Here is a 13,370-nt window from a genome sequence, read left to right as displayed (position 1 = left end):
GATCGATTTTTCCTTTCAGCTAAACTATTTTGTTGTGGAGTATATGGTGCTGAAGCTTGATGAATAATACCATGTTCTTCACAAAATGAAGAGAATTCATTTAAGAAATATTCTCCACCTCTATCTGATTGTAGAACTTTGATTTTCTTTTCTAATTGATTCTCTACTTCAGCTTTATATTTCTTAAACATGGTAAATGTTTCATCCTTCGATCTCATGAGATAAACATATAAGAACCTACTACAATCATCCACAAAGGTAATAAAATACATTTTACCTCCACGCGTTAGCATACCATTAAATTCACATATATCACTATGAACCAAATCCAATAAATTCAAATTTCTTTTAACACTAGGAAATGGCTTCTTAGTAAGTTTTGACTTAGCACATATTTCACATTTATCAAATTCGCCATTAAAATTTAGCAAGTCTAATTTTTTCATATTCTTCAAATAACGAAAATTTATATGTGTCAACCTACTATGCCATAAAATTAAAAACTCGACAATATAAGCAGAACTAGAAATATTATTATTGATACTCAATTGATACATGACATCATTGGCATAACCCTTCCCAACAAACAGCCCATTTTTCGACAAGATAACCTTGTCGGATTCAAACAAAACCCGAAACCCCCTTTTACAAAGTAAATCAATAGAAACTAGGTTCTTCCTAATTTCGGGTATAAATAACACATTAAGAAGAGTTATCTTCTTTCCATAAGTGAAGTCTATCTCCACCGTGCCTTTTCCAACAACCTTTGCAAGAGCATTATTCGCCATCAGGACCTCTTGAACATTTGAGTCAATAATCTCTTCAAATTGCTTGAACATGTACTTGTCCTTGCACACATGAACTGTTGCTCCAGAATCTATCTACCAACCGGATTGGACAGTGGTAGAATTAATTTCAGAAACCATAGCCATCGCATCATTGATTTCAGAAATTTCCATGTTCGAAAACATGTTCGAAATCATGGCTACATAATTTTCTTCAACCAGATTTGCATCCGCTTTCACCACCGGAATGTTCTTGTCCTTTGAAATGCTCTTGCAGTGAATGCAATCATTGGCATAGTGTCCCTGTTTGCCACAAACAAAACAGCAACCTTTTTGCTTCTTTTGTGTTCTCTTGAATTTATGCCCCCCGCTTTTTACTTTGAAGTTCTGGCCGAGTTTCCGTTTTTTATCCACAAAATTCACCTTGGAATTGTACAAAACAGAATTATCACGTAAACGTGACTCTTCCTCAATGCGAAGATGTTTCTATATTTGCTCCAAAGAAAGTCCTCCGACTTGTGAATCAGCCTTTTTCCATAGTCTTTCCAACTTTGAGGCAATTTTGCAATAATTGCTCCAACTTGAAAAGCTTCTGGAATATCAATCTTGACAGCACGAATCTTATTCACAATCACTTGTAATTCATGGACTTGTTCCAGCAAGGGCTTAGTATCAATAAACTTGAAATCAAAATACTTTGCAATTAGATATTTGTTGGTACCTTGCTCCTCCGCTTTGTACTTGAATTCCAGTGCATTCCAAATTTCTCTGGCCGACTTCATTTCAATGAATAAGTCGTACAGACGATCGAAGAGTGTGTTCAGAATGTGTCCTCGACAAAGTAATTCATCCTTCACACGTTTCTTCTTTTCCTTATTAACCCTCTCAATGGCTTCCGCACTTGGCTGTCCTCCATCGAAAGTAGGCTTAGGATCTTCTATAGGCGCAAAGTTAGGATCCAAGATGTGTAGGAGATCTTCGAGCAGTGAGTAAGAATATCATCTTGTCCCTCTAGCGAGCAAAATTGTTCCCATCGAACCGGTCTAGTTTGACCATATCTTGATTCATAACTTTGATTGTCTCCGACTCCATTGTAGCAAAATAAATCCTTAAAATTGTTGTAAAAATATGGCTCCGAAATTGGGTAGTACAATGAAATCGGATCGAGTAAAACAACTCGGACTTTGAGGCGTGATATCATTTTCTTTAAGGATTTATTTGCCCCACAACGTTGCTAATGGTCACCGGCCAAAATCCTCCATGATACAATAAAGTCTCAGATGAGAATACTAGATGGCAATTCAAGTATTTCTCCAGGGTCTCTCTAAGAAACAATCGAAAAATTGACTGCTGTTTTTCAGAAAGAAGACTCGAAAATGACCACCTTTTTTCTTTCCGAAAATGACAAGTATATATATGAAACAGTCTTGCAACTCTTCGTGAAAATTGCGAACAAACACGTCTTTAGAAAATTATTCGGATAAACAAATGCGACTCTTCGAAAGAAGTCGAAAAACGAACAATTGCAACCCTTCGGGAAAGTTAAAACCGAATAAGTAATTTTCCAAAGGTTGTCTTGAAAAGACACAAACAAAATTCAGAATAATTAATTAATTAATTTTTTATTTAATTTCGAATTTTCATTTTATATATTTTATTTCCGAAATTCTCAAAATAAAAGACAACCTTTGAGTTTACTAAAAAATTAATAACAAAGAAATAAAAAATTAGAATAAATAACAAAGGGATTAGTGTTAATTAAACCGCGGGTGCGCAGGCGTGCAAAGTGCTAATCACGCCAAATAATCGCGCACCCGCACGCGGGTATGGTGGGGTCTAACCCCACCCAATCACTCCTTTAACTACAAAAAGAAAAACCCGCACTTTTAAATTAGTCCACTCCCTCCCACTTTTCCTATGTGGGACAAAGAAAACTCTCTGTTTGTTTTAACAAACAAACCTCCAACATCGTCGACCTCACCAAGACCGAACCAAGGAGTCGATCAAGGGATTGGAGGTCGGATCGACCTTGCGAGGATGAAGCACGAAGCACTCCCCGAGGGGCGCATGATCAAGGCAGCCGAGCCAAAGCATGGGGAGAAGGAACTTCCAAGCCATCCTTCCAAAGGGGTCGACCACCAACGGACTACGCGAGTAGGTTCGATCAACCCCCGCCTTCTCCTTGCTTCATTTGCCAAGGTCCACACTGGACCCAAAAATGCCCGAAGAAGGGTCAAATCAACGCCCTCCTTGCCATCGAGGAAGAAAATGAGGAGTCCAAAGAAGATAAGCAGCAGATTCGGATTGGAGCTGTGAGGATGATCAACTTGGTCCAAGCCCGATCGCGGACCAAAGAAGAAGGAATCGCACCAAACACGGACATGTTCTTTGTGGAGGTCGAAGTGGGCAGCCGAACGCTTTACGCTTTGGTCGACACCAGCGCATCCAATATGTTCATGTCAACCGAGGTTGCAAAAGCCTTGGGACTTCACGTGGAACCATCCGGGAAGTCGTACAAGCCCATCAATTCGGGCGACTTCCATGTCATAGGAGCAACACCCGACGTGGATGTCAAGATTGGCGGATGGAAGGGCAAGATGGCGTTTGAGATAATCCCTCTTGACGATTACGATCTCATTCTTGGCATGCAATTCTTTGAAAGTGTGGGAGCGATGATCGACATGAGGACTAAGTGCATGATGATCCTCGACCAAAAGTGCCCGTCGATGATCCCCATGATCAAAGGGGTAGTCGACACCAAGACCATCGCGTCAATCCGACGCCTCGACAAGAGCTTGAAGGCCATCATGCGCATCAACAAGCTGTCCGAGGTGAAGCCGAAGGTCGAGTTGGATCCTACTCCAACACACGACATGCCCATCCAAGCGCTCTTCCCCGAGGTTGAGTGTGCGCCGCGTGCTCCGTCCAAGCCGAAGACCGAGCCACGTGCCAAGTCCGACTTCATCATCGAAGGATGCGGGCCTTCATTCATAAGCGTCCGAGCAAAACGCAACAAGAACAGGAAAGCTCGTGCCAAAGCCCGCAAGGCTGCCCGTGAAGCTGAGAGCGACGAGGACGTCGCTCGATTGAGTGGGGGAGAATGTCACGGGCCTAAAGAGAGTCAACCCGCAAGGTTCCCCAGAGTCGACCCCAACTCACCCATGGACCTCCTGCTCTCACTCGGATTCCCACCAAGTCTTCTCCCCGAAGGTTCCAAGGGCGGGCGATACCGTCATTGAGTCATATTCTAGATTTCCGTTCCATTATTTATGTCAGTAGACGGTAGTTGACATTATGTCGGTAGTTGAGGCAGTGCGATCTCGCCCGCTGGATGAAAAGTAGATCAACGGTTGTAACCAAGGCCCTCAACTATAAAAGGGGCGTCATTCTTCATTTGTAATCATCGAATCCAATCCATTTCAAAAAATATCAAAGCTTTCCTTTCCTTTCAGAGCTCCTCTCTCTAACTTTCTCTCTCAACGATCCAGGTAAGCGAGCGGGTAGGCGTTCAATCGAGCAAAGCTTGGCTTGGGTGATCCAAAGTTGCCCGAGTCGCCGCGCGGTCACGATCCCAATCGATCGGCCTATGACACATTGCTAATAGAAGTGGCTTCTTTTATCATCCGAAAAGAACATTCATGTTAAATAATTTCAATTATGATTTGAAGACCAATATTTTGTTGACTGTCAATCTATTTCTCAAGAATTTTTTACAGCAAGTTGTAGGCCTGGAACTAAGGAAAATGATACATAGAGGAGAATTTACGTATAGATAATCTTATTTATGAAAACCACACTATCGCTAGGAAAATTTGATTGTATGAGCAATCGGATCTCCTAATTTTGTCGTTTATTTTCAATGGCTAAATTAATTCTCTTGAAGAATATTTAATGGTTAGCTTGGATCTTGAAGACTATATAAAAGGATCAACGCCTGCTGAAGAATCCACCAATTGCTAGAACAATTACAAATGGAGAAGCCTTATTCCTTGATACACTTATACTCTTGTTATTGAGCGAGAACTTCATTTATTGAGAGTGTTTCATTGATTGTTATCACTTTTGAGTAAGTGTACAAGTGTTGCAATACTGTTTAGGATTGCTAGTGTGATCTACCAACTTTGGATTTGGGCAAAGCCAAAACAAACTACATTATAATAACTCAAAGAATTACTATTGGAATCCAGTCTGTTTGTGGCTGTTAGTTCGGGGGAGTAGATTAGGCTTGGTCTAAGTTGAACCCCTATAAGTTCTGGATGCAATTCTTTTCTCTCTACTTATTTACATATTTGTTTAATAGAGGCACATTATATTTAATATCATCAGTTTACTCTTACATATAACAAATAATTCTTACATATATTGAACTTAATTTTAACAATTCCACAAATCCTATCAAGTTTCAATTATCAACTTATTTACTCCCTCTTGGTTGCATATTTAACTATATCAAAGTCGAGCTCCACCATGAAACCTCGGTTTTTCCATTGTCTTCCTCACAATTTTATGGCCCTTAGCGAGGGGCCATGCAATGCTGAGAGCCTGTAGATGTCAGCCGAGCCAAAGTCGGAGCTCCGCCCACCGGCCATCATGAAACGGAAGTCTGTGTGGTTGAAGGTGCACCCTCCTGGGGTGAAGTTCCTTGACGACTGTAGCAAGTAAATCTGTATATTGTTTAGGTTCCATGGCCTAGGGGTGATCGAGATAGGCCTTGTGATCTCCTTGAGAAGATGATTGACCATGAACCATTGGACCTCGTCACTGTCACATGGAGCTTCCCATCTCCCTTGACATCGGCCTCCGTCTGTCTCCAAGCATTGTCTTCCAATCAACGACATGCGTCACAGTCGACACGGATCGAGAGTAGCGACCTTGCTGTGTCCAGGAACTGCTCGGAGATGAGCATCTTCGAACCTCGGTACTCGAACATGAAGAGCATCAGAGCGTAACATGATGCACTGAAGCACCTTGGGACCTCCCATTGCCACCGTGCTGTCAAGGAGGCGAAACCTCCTCTTGGCCTTCTCAGTATGTTACTTCATGGAACTAGTCTTGACTAATGGAATCTTTATTCTTGTTTAAAGACAAAAGAAAATAAGTTAAATCTTGAGTCTTGAGCCATGTAATTAACTTTGCTGCTTTTCTTGAATGGCCTAATAGAGACGATGCGTCAGTTGTGATTTCGGTAGACATGGTTCTCCTTCCACTGTTTTTCGAACAATCATTCTATGAACTTGGATGAGCGAGGCCAACACACAAGAATCACTGGATCATATGAATCCTAGTTTCACATGGGACCAAAGCTCATATGCATGTTCTCATGAATCGAGTGTAACAGTTCGTACCTTGATGCTTTTCAATAATTGAATTCAATTCAATTTTCCCGGTTTGGAAATTACAGTGATCCGTTCAACGAAAGGCAAGAAAAAGCAAAATCAAAATCTGTCGGTACCCTAAAGATATCAGCTTCATGTTAAAGAATTAAAGTCGATACGCAATTGATGACATTGACTACATATCGATCAGGGCTTTGAATGTGATATGGAGTCAGACCATTGAGAAGCTCTAAGATTAGTGAGCACTGATTGAGTAAGAGAACTTGTTGGGTGTCTTCAAGGGACGGGGTAAATGGTATGTTGACCGATACACACGATATGATACTGATTGTTGACGTAGTCAACAAAGAAATACCAGTGTTGACTGTGAGAAGCCAATTAAATTAAGTATATCAAACAAGCAAATTATCCAGGAATATTTATCTATTAACAATAACCGAATCGAGGTCAATCAAGTCGATGTTGAGTCAAGAAGCGGTGGCGAACCATAATTGGCGATTCCAATCGCCAATGGGGGAAAGGGTTGATCGACGACCCAGAACTGACGATTTCCAAAACCTCGCCACAGCCCTCGTAACAATCAATGGATGATTACAACCAAGAACTGCGGTGGCGAGCAAAGTGGAATCACAACTGGTTTGTAGGTTGTAATCGGCTGTCGTTCAATTACAAGGACTACAATGTAGTTTTGGAAATGGTTAATTCTGAATGGTCGGTCAACCGTTGACAGCATACCTCGTGGCACAGACAAACCGACAAAAACGACAGTTTTCAAAAACTAAGCTCGAGGTTTACATCACCTGTGAATTGCGAGCATCTCTAATGCAACATCAGCAATGCAGTCCGTATATAAAAGTCCTCATTTTGTCACCACCAGTGATACAAGACAACAAGGATAGGATAGCTAAAAGAAGTAGCTTCAACCACCACCACGAATTTAACAATAGGTCAATCTTCTCCTCCCCCATTCAAAAACTGTAGTTCCAAACAAAATTAGTGGGCCCTGCACCGAGAGAAGAAGATAGGCCTACCCTTCTTCAATGCCTTGTAAAAGTTAGCTAAAGAGATTTTGAGCTCAGTCTAGACCACTTTCCAACCACCCAAAAGACACAGAATTTCCAAATAAAAAAGTTTATCATTTGCTCCTCTACTTGCTTTGCTATCCTAGAATTATTGAATAATGAGAATAGTAGACACCCATCAGAAGCAAGAATAGAATACCAGAACATAAAGAGGCAAATCGTGAATACAGAGATCTGAATAGCAACTGTTAAATGAACATAGGGTTTGTAACATTTCGACAGGATGGAGGAAATTTTGCCGCATTGACTTCATCCACCCACAGTTACAAATCTCAAGAGAACAGCTGCTAGAGTTTTACTAGTGCAAGATCATTCACTACAGCTCTCTTGTGATCCATTTCTGCCTCATTGAGAAACTTCAAGCACTAGAAGGAAAAATTTTCTGTCATTATTTTTGTTTATAGCACAAGAGACATTGAATAAATATAAATCTCTCCAGCAGGCTTTCCAGGGGAGCTCTGCGCCGGAACCCAAATGCCACCCAAGTAACCGCATTGTGTACTTACCAGAACCTAGCAAAGCTCTTTAGCTGCCGCAACGACGGCCTCGGCAGTGATGCCAAACTCCTTGTAAATTATACCTGCCGGAGCACTGGCCCCGAAGCGGTCGATTCCAATAGCCTTCCCTCCGCTTCCGACGATTTTCGACCATCCAAAGGTTGACCCAGCTTCAATGCTGACCCTAGCGGATACGGCAGCTGGCAAAACGCTTTCTTTATACTCAGCAGATTGATCGTCAAAGAGCTCCCATGAAACAAATGATACAACTCTCACAGCCTTCCCTTCCTTTCTCAGTTCATCTGCTGCTTTCACAGCAATTTCCAACTCAGAACCAGTTCCAATCAAGATGACGTCGGGCTTATTGCCTGAAGAGTTGTCCGAAATGATGTAACCACCTTTTTCGACTCCTTCAATGGAAGTTCCGGAAAGCTGGGGCAGCTTCTGCCTGGAGAGAGCAAGGACAGAAGGTCTCTTCCTGTTGAGGACAGCAACCTTGTACGCACCTGCGGTTTCATTCCCATCAGCTGGTCGAAGCATCAAAATATTGGGCATAGCACGGAAGCTGGCCAAGTGCTCAATAGGTTGATGGGTCGGCCCATCCTCTCCAAGACCAATTGAATCATGGGTCATCACGTAGATAACTCCAGCTTCACAAAGGGCAGAGATCCTCATCGCAGCCCTCATGTAGTCAGTGAAGACAAAGAACGTGGCGCAGTATGGAATGAGACCAGGGCTGTGCAGGGCAATCCCGTTGCAAATAGCTCCCATTCCATGCTCTCTAACACCGAACCTGACATTGCGTTCCTCCGGGGTGCCCTTTTGGAAATCACCGAACATCTTAAGCAGTGTCATGTTGGAAGAAGCAAGATCAGCACTGCCACCAAGAAGACCAGGCAGCACTTTAGCGAGGGCATTCAGGCATTGCTGAGAGAGATTCCTGGTGGCATCAGCAGGACTCTCAGGAGTATACGTCTGTAAAATGCAGCAAACAATTAACACATCGCTGAAGTCCACCAAATACCAATTGTTTAACAGAATTCACAATGTGTGTAAAATCTCAGATTATAGACATCGACAAGATAATTATGATACTGCCAGACTTTGACCCCCATAGGGAATAATTATAAGGATTAGAAGCTAGAAGCATTTAGAAGGTTGTGAAAATAAAGCTTGGGAGATTACCACAAGTAGAAGTAATGATTGGATGAGGAATACAACTAAGAACAGTCAGCATGCCATTGCCCAAATGTCTTTCCTAAGTATTAAATCCCTTTTCTTCTTTTAAAAGCTCCATAAACCTCATATAGCACAAGTGGAATTCTACGCTAAAAGGCTACAAGTACACTGTAATTTTCTTACCGGAAGTGCTTTTTCCCAACCAGCAGGCAGTTCACCCTTGAAAATGGACTTCAGTTCTGCAGCTTCTTCCTTGTACTTCTTCGCATACTCGGCAAACTTGGCATTCCATTCAGCTTCAATAGCAGCACCAGCAGGGACATGGCGACTCCAGTGCCTAGAGAGAGCCACAGATATTCATCAGTAACTAAATTTCGATATCAAATTTGTCTCCATCACATGGCAGAGAGATGGATGGTTCTCTAGATTTTACTTACGCTTTGACATCCTCAGGCACATGGAAAGGTTCATATGGCCAACCAAGGTTCTTCCTTGTTGCATCGACTTCCTTGGCACCCAGTGCGCTCCCATGCACACTATATGAGTTGGCCTTGTTAGGTGAACCGTAGCCAATGGTGGTAGTCACCTGCAAAGAAAAAGCATGGTTCATTAACAGCTTCAAAAAACGATTATCGAGGGAAACTAAACAAAATTCTTTCGAAAGCAATATGAGAAATACGAATTAGTTGTACTATTACAATAAATACTAATGTCTTTCTCAAAAGGCATAAAATAATTTGACTAGTATTTTAAATATAGCCTCCACTATAACCTAACAAAAAAAAATATGCGATCATATTAATCATAAAGAGTATTTTTTGAAAGTTCATTCCCATGGACTGCTTTTAGGCTTTGCCCTTGTTTACGGTAACTTCAAACTGTGCTAGCCTCGCATAAACCAAAACAATTCATATTCCATCAGATTTAGGAGTGGGACCTTAATTAATGTAGGCTTATCCTTGACAGCCTTCGCTTCCTTAATAGCAGCACGTATCTCATCATAGCCAGTGTTTCCGTTTTTCACCCATATGACATGCCACCCAAGACCCTCGAAACGGGTGTCAACACTCTCGGTGAATGCAATTTCCGTATCACCATCGATAGAGATGTGGTTGTCGTCATAGAAAGCAATCAACTTTCCAAGTCCCCAGTGACCAGCAAGTGAACAAGCTTCATTGGAAATACCCTCCATCTGGCAACCATCTCCAAGGATGACATATCTAAAGAAGTGCGAAAACCACCGAAACACAAGTCACAATGCTAATCATTGTCAAACTCAAAAATGCATGGTGAAAAGTATCATGGAGGATTGTTTTACGTGTAGTGGTCAACTATTTCACTGTCCGGTTTATTGAAGCGAGCAGCCAAATGCTTCTCTACGAGTGCCAAACCAACAGCATTGGCAATTCCTTGCCCGAGTGGACCTAATAAACCAAGTTATCAAATCAATTACATATCTCTTAGAGGAAAATCGGAATGCACGTCTAACACCACCTAAGCCATATAAAACTACGGAAAAAGGTCAAACTCAAACCTGTTGTAACTTCGATACCGGTTGTCTCAAAGTTCTCCGGATGGCCAGGGGTCTTGCTTCCCCACTGCCGGAAGCCTTTCAAGTCTTCCTCCTAAAAAGATTTTCACAAACAAACATTTCCAATGGAAAAGCTTCCGACAATGAGTCATTTAGCACTAGCAACAAGATGTAATTACAAGACAAGCCAACTCTCTTGTTTTTCTCTCAAAAAATTCAGGTGATGGACAGCAATAAAACCACTCGGGAGACCAGCAATTCTCATTTCTAACACCAACCAAACTAAAAATCCAAAATATTCGGCGTTTAAATGCTCCGACAAAACTAAAATTGAGCACACATGCCGATCATAAAGACAAAAGAATCCTCGATTAGAAACCAAGAACGATTCACGGTAGCCAAAAAAAAACGAAAGCACCAACCTGGACGCTGTCATACCCAGCGAGATGCATAAGGGCGTACTGCAGCATGCAACCGTGCCCGGCCGACAGCACGAACCGGTCGCGGTTGAACCAGTAGGGGCTCTTGGGGTTGTACCTCATGACCTCGTCGTACAGGATGTGACCCATCGGGGCGCACCCCATGGGCAGTCCCGGGTGTCCGGAGTTCGCCTTCTCGACGGCGTCGATGGCCAGGAACCGGATGGTGTTGACCGACTTCTCGACCAGGGAGGCCTCGGTGGCGGTGTCGAGGGTCTCGACGGCGGCGGCCCTGATGGGTCGGACGGCCGAGGAGGGACCCGGGACGCTGCTGCGGCGGCGGCGGCAGGAGGAGCCGGAGGCGCGCCTGGAGGAGGAGAGGGGAGAGAACTTGAGGGCGGAGAGGGAGAGGGAGACGCGGTCGGAGGAGGAGGAATTGGAGGCGCTGCCGGAGATGGGTCGGGCCAAGATGGCCTGGGACAGCGTCGGGGACGAGGTGGAAGCCATGGCTCGGCTCGCGGAGACAGAGAAAGGCGGTCCGGTTCGAGCGTTGGCGATCGCCGTTGGTCAGTTAACGGGTGAATACCGTTGTCTGTCTGTCTTAGGATGTTGTAGTAGCGAGCGAGTTACAAGCTTACAGCTTTACTTGGGGAAACGAAACGATAGTCTTTTCTCCTTTTTGTGTGGACGATGTTGAGGATCAGGATTTTGGGTTGCCCCCCCCGGAATTTTGTCTGATCCGGTCGACTCTTCGAAAGGCCGTGGCCCTTGGATCCACGGAGGGACGGCATCGCGGCCGTTGACTCCGGATAGGGGATGCTCCGCCTTTCGTTTCTGCCGTCCCTTTCCTTTTTCTATTCGTTTTCCTTCTCCCATGATAGCTCATAGCTCCGATTTTTGGCCCCGGAGAAGGGGGCGCGCTAAATCGGCGTGAATTTTTATGGAAGCCTTTAATCACATTTGCTTTGATATTAAACCTACGCCGAGGTACAAATAGCGGATCAAATAGCAATTTTTTTAGTGGCGAGGTTTGAAATAATAATGCATAACTTGACCGTTCAAAATTTAAATAAAGTAACGTGTATCAAATGATTCCAACCCCCTAAGTAAAGAACTGTTACAAGTAACGGAGAAACTAATAGATTTAGATAGGAAGCAACATAAAATAACCCAAATTTGATACCCGAATGAAAACTCATGTTATGACATAGATTGCCTTCTTCAGGCATTATTATGAAGACTCTGCATTATTATAAAGTAACATCTCTTCACAATTTTTTTCATGAGTAACGAGATCTGAGATAATAATATACAACTGGGTCGTTCAAAATTTAAATAAAGTAACGTGTGTCAAGTGACTTGCGTAAAATCTAGGCATTCTAATAGGACATAGATTGCCTCCTTTGGGCATTACTATAAAGACTCCATATTATCATAAAGTAACGTCTCTTTGAAGAAATGATACTACTATCAGATTGAATAGTAATTTTTTAATGAGTGACGGGATTTGAGATAATAATGCATAACTAGGTCTTTCAAAATTTAAATAAAATAACGCATGTCAAGTGACTCACATAAAATCTAGGCCTTCCAACGAAAACTCGTGCTATGACGTAGATTGCCTCCTTCGAGCATTATTATAAAGTAACATCTCTTTGAACAAATGATACTAATGTTAGATTGAATAGCAATTTTTTTCATGAATAATGAGATTTGAGATAATAATGCATAATCAGGTCATTCAAAATTTAAATAAACTAACACGTGTCAAGTGACTTGTGCGAAATATGGGCATTCCAACGAAAACTCGTACCATGACGTAGATTGCCTTCTTTGGTATTATTATAAAGAATCTGCATTATTATGAAGTAGCGTCTTTTTGAAGAAATGATATTAATGTTGGATCGAAGATCAATATTTTTTCATGAGTGATAAGATTTGAGATAATAATGCACAACTGGTCATTCAAAGTTTAAATAAAGTAATGCGTGTCAAGTGACTTACATAAAATCTGAGCATTCCAACGAAAACTCGTGCCATGACGTACGTGCCTTCTTCAGGCACTATTATAAAGACTCCACATTATTATAAAGTAAATTCTATTTGAAGAAATGATACTAATGTCGGATTGAATAGCAATTTTTTTTCATGAGTGACGACATTTGAGATAATAATGCGCAACTGAGTCGTTCAAAATTTAAATAAAATAGCGTGTGTCAAGTGACCCAGAATGCTCGACTTGAATGTCCCATGCCGGACCTTTGTTGCAGTAGAATCGCCGACTGATTCTCGAACAAGTTATCTCAGGATAAGTTAGCCAGTTACCATGATCCCACTAAAGTGCTGAAAGTTGCAAGCCTTCTTCAGTCTGAGTTGCCCCGGAGTTCAGGTTTCGAACGTGCGGGATTCGAACCTCTAAACAAGAATCACGTGAGGGTGGATCTTTCTTCAGTCGAGTCGTCACTTTAAATATTACCTTGCTGAGTAAAATAATCAGGCCGTGTCATGCTTTCTTGAAGACGAGGACCGCTCAATTCTATA

General features: G+C 42.3%; 1 protein-coding gene across 1 annotated transcript; it reads right to left on the bottom strand.

Moving 5' to 3' along the window:
* Window positions 1–7,349: 7,349 nt before the first annotated feature.
* On the bottom strand, window positions 7,350–11,501 carry LOC104442252 (transketolase, chloroplastic). The gene is made up of 7 exons (XM_010055605.3): window positions 10,833–11,501; window positions 10,414–10,504; window positions 10,198–10,303; window positions 9,817–10,099; window positions 9,317–9,465; window positions 9,063–9,216; window positions 7,350–8,675 (listed from the first exon to the last, which is right to left on the bottom strand). Exons 1-7 carry the CDS (start codon window positions 11,334–11,336, stop codon window positions 7,716–7,718), a joined length of 2,247 nt encoding a protein of 748 aa, XP_010053907.2. The 5' UTR covers window positions 11,337–11,501; the 3' UTR covers window positions 7,350–7,715.
* Between the last annotated feature and the right edge of the window lie 1,869 nt (window positions 11,502–13,370).

The sequence above is a fragment of the Eucalyptus grandis genome, chromosome 4 (assembly GCF_016545825.1).
Source record: "Eucalyptus grandis isolate ANBG69807.140 chromosome 4, ASM1654582v1, whole genome shotgun sequence".
In the NCBI taxonomy this organism is placed as follows: Eukaryota; Viridiplantae; Streptophyta; class Magnoliopsida; order Myrtales; family Myrtaceae; genus Eucalyptus; species Eucalyptus grandis.
Note: the sequence above shows the minus strand (reverse complement) of the source record. Positions and strands in the feature narration are given on the sequence as shown.

Excerpts from the sequence above, each read along its gene's own strand:
- LOC104442252 (XM_010055605.3), bottom strand. The coding sequence starts at position 11,336 with ATGGCTTCCACCTCGTCCCCGACGCTGTCCCAGGCCATCTTGGCCCGA. Across the intron at positions 9,466-9,816 it reads ATAAGCCTACATTAATTAAG|GTGACTACCACCATTGGCTA; the intron begins GTCCCACTCCTA and ends TTTTCTTTGCAG. Across the intron at positions 9,217-9,316 it reads GTGCCTGAGGATGTCAAAGC|GCACTGGAGTCGCCATGTCC; the intron begins GTAAGTAAAATC and ends GGCTCTCTCTAG.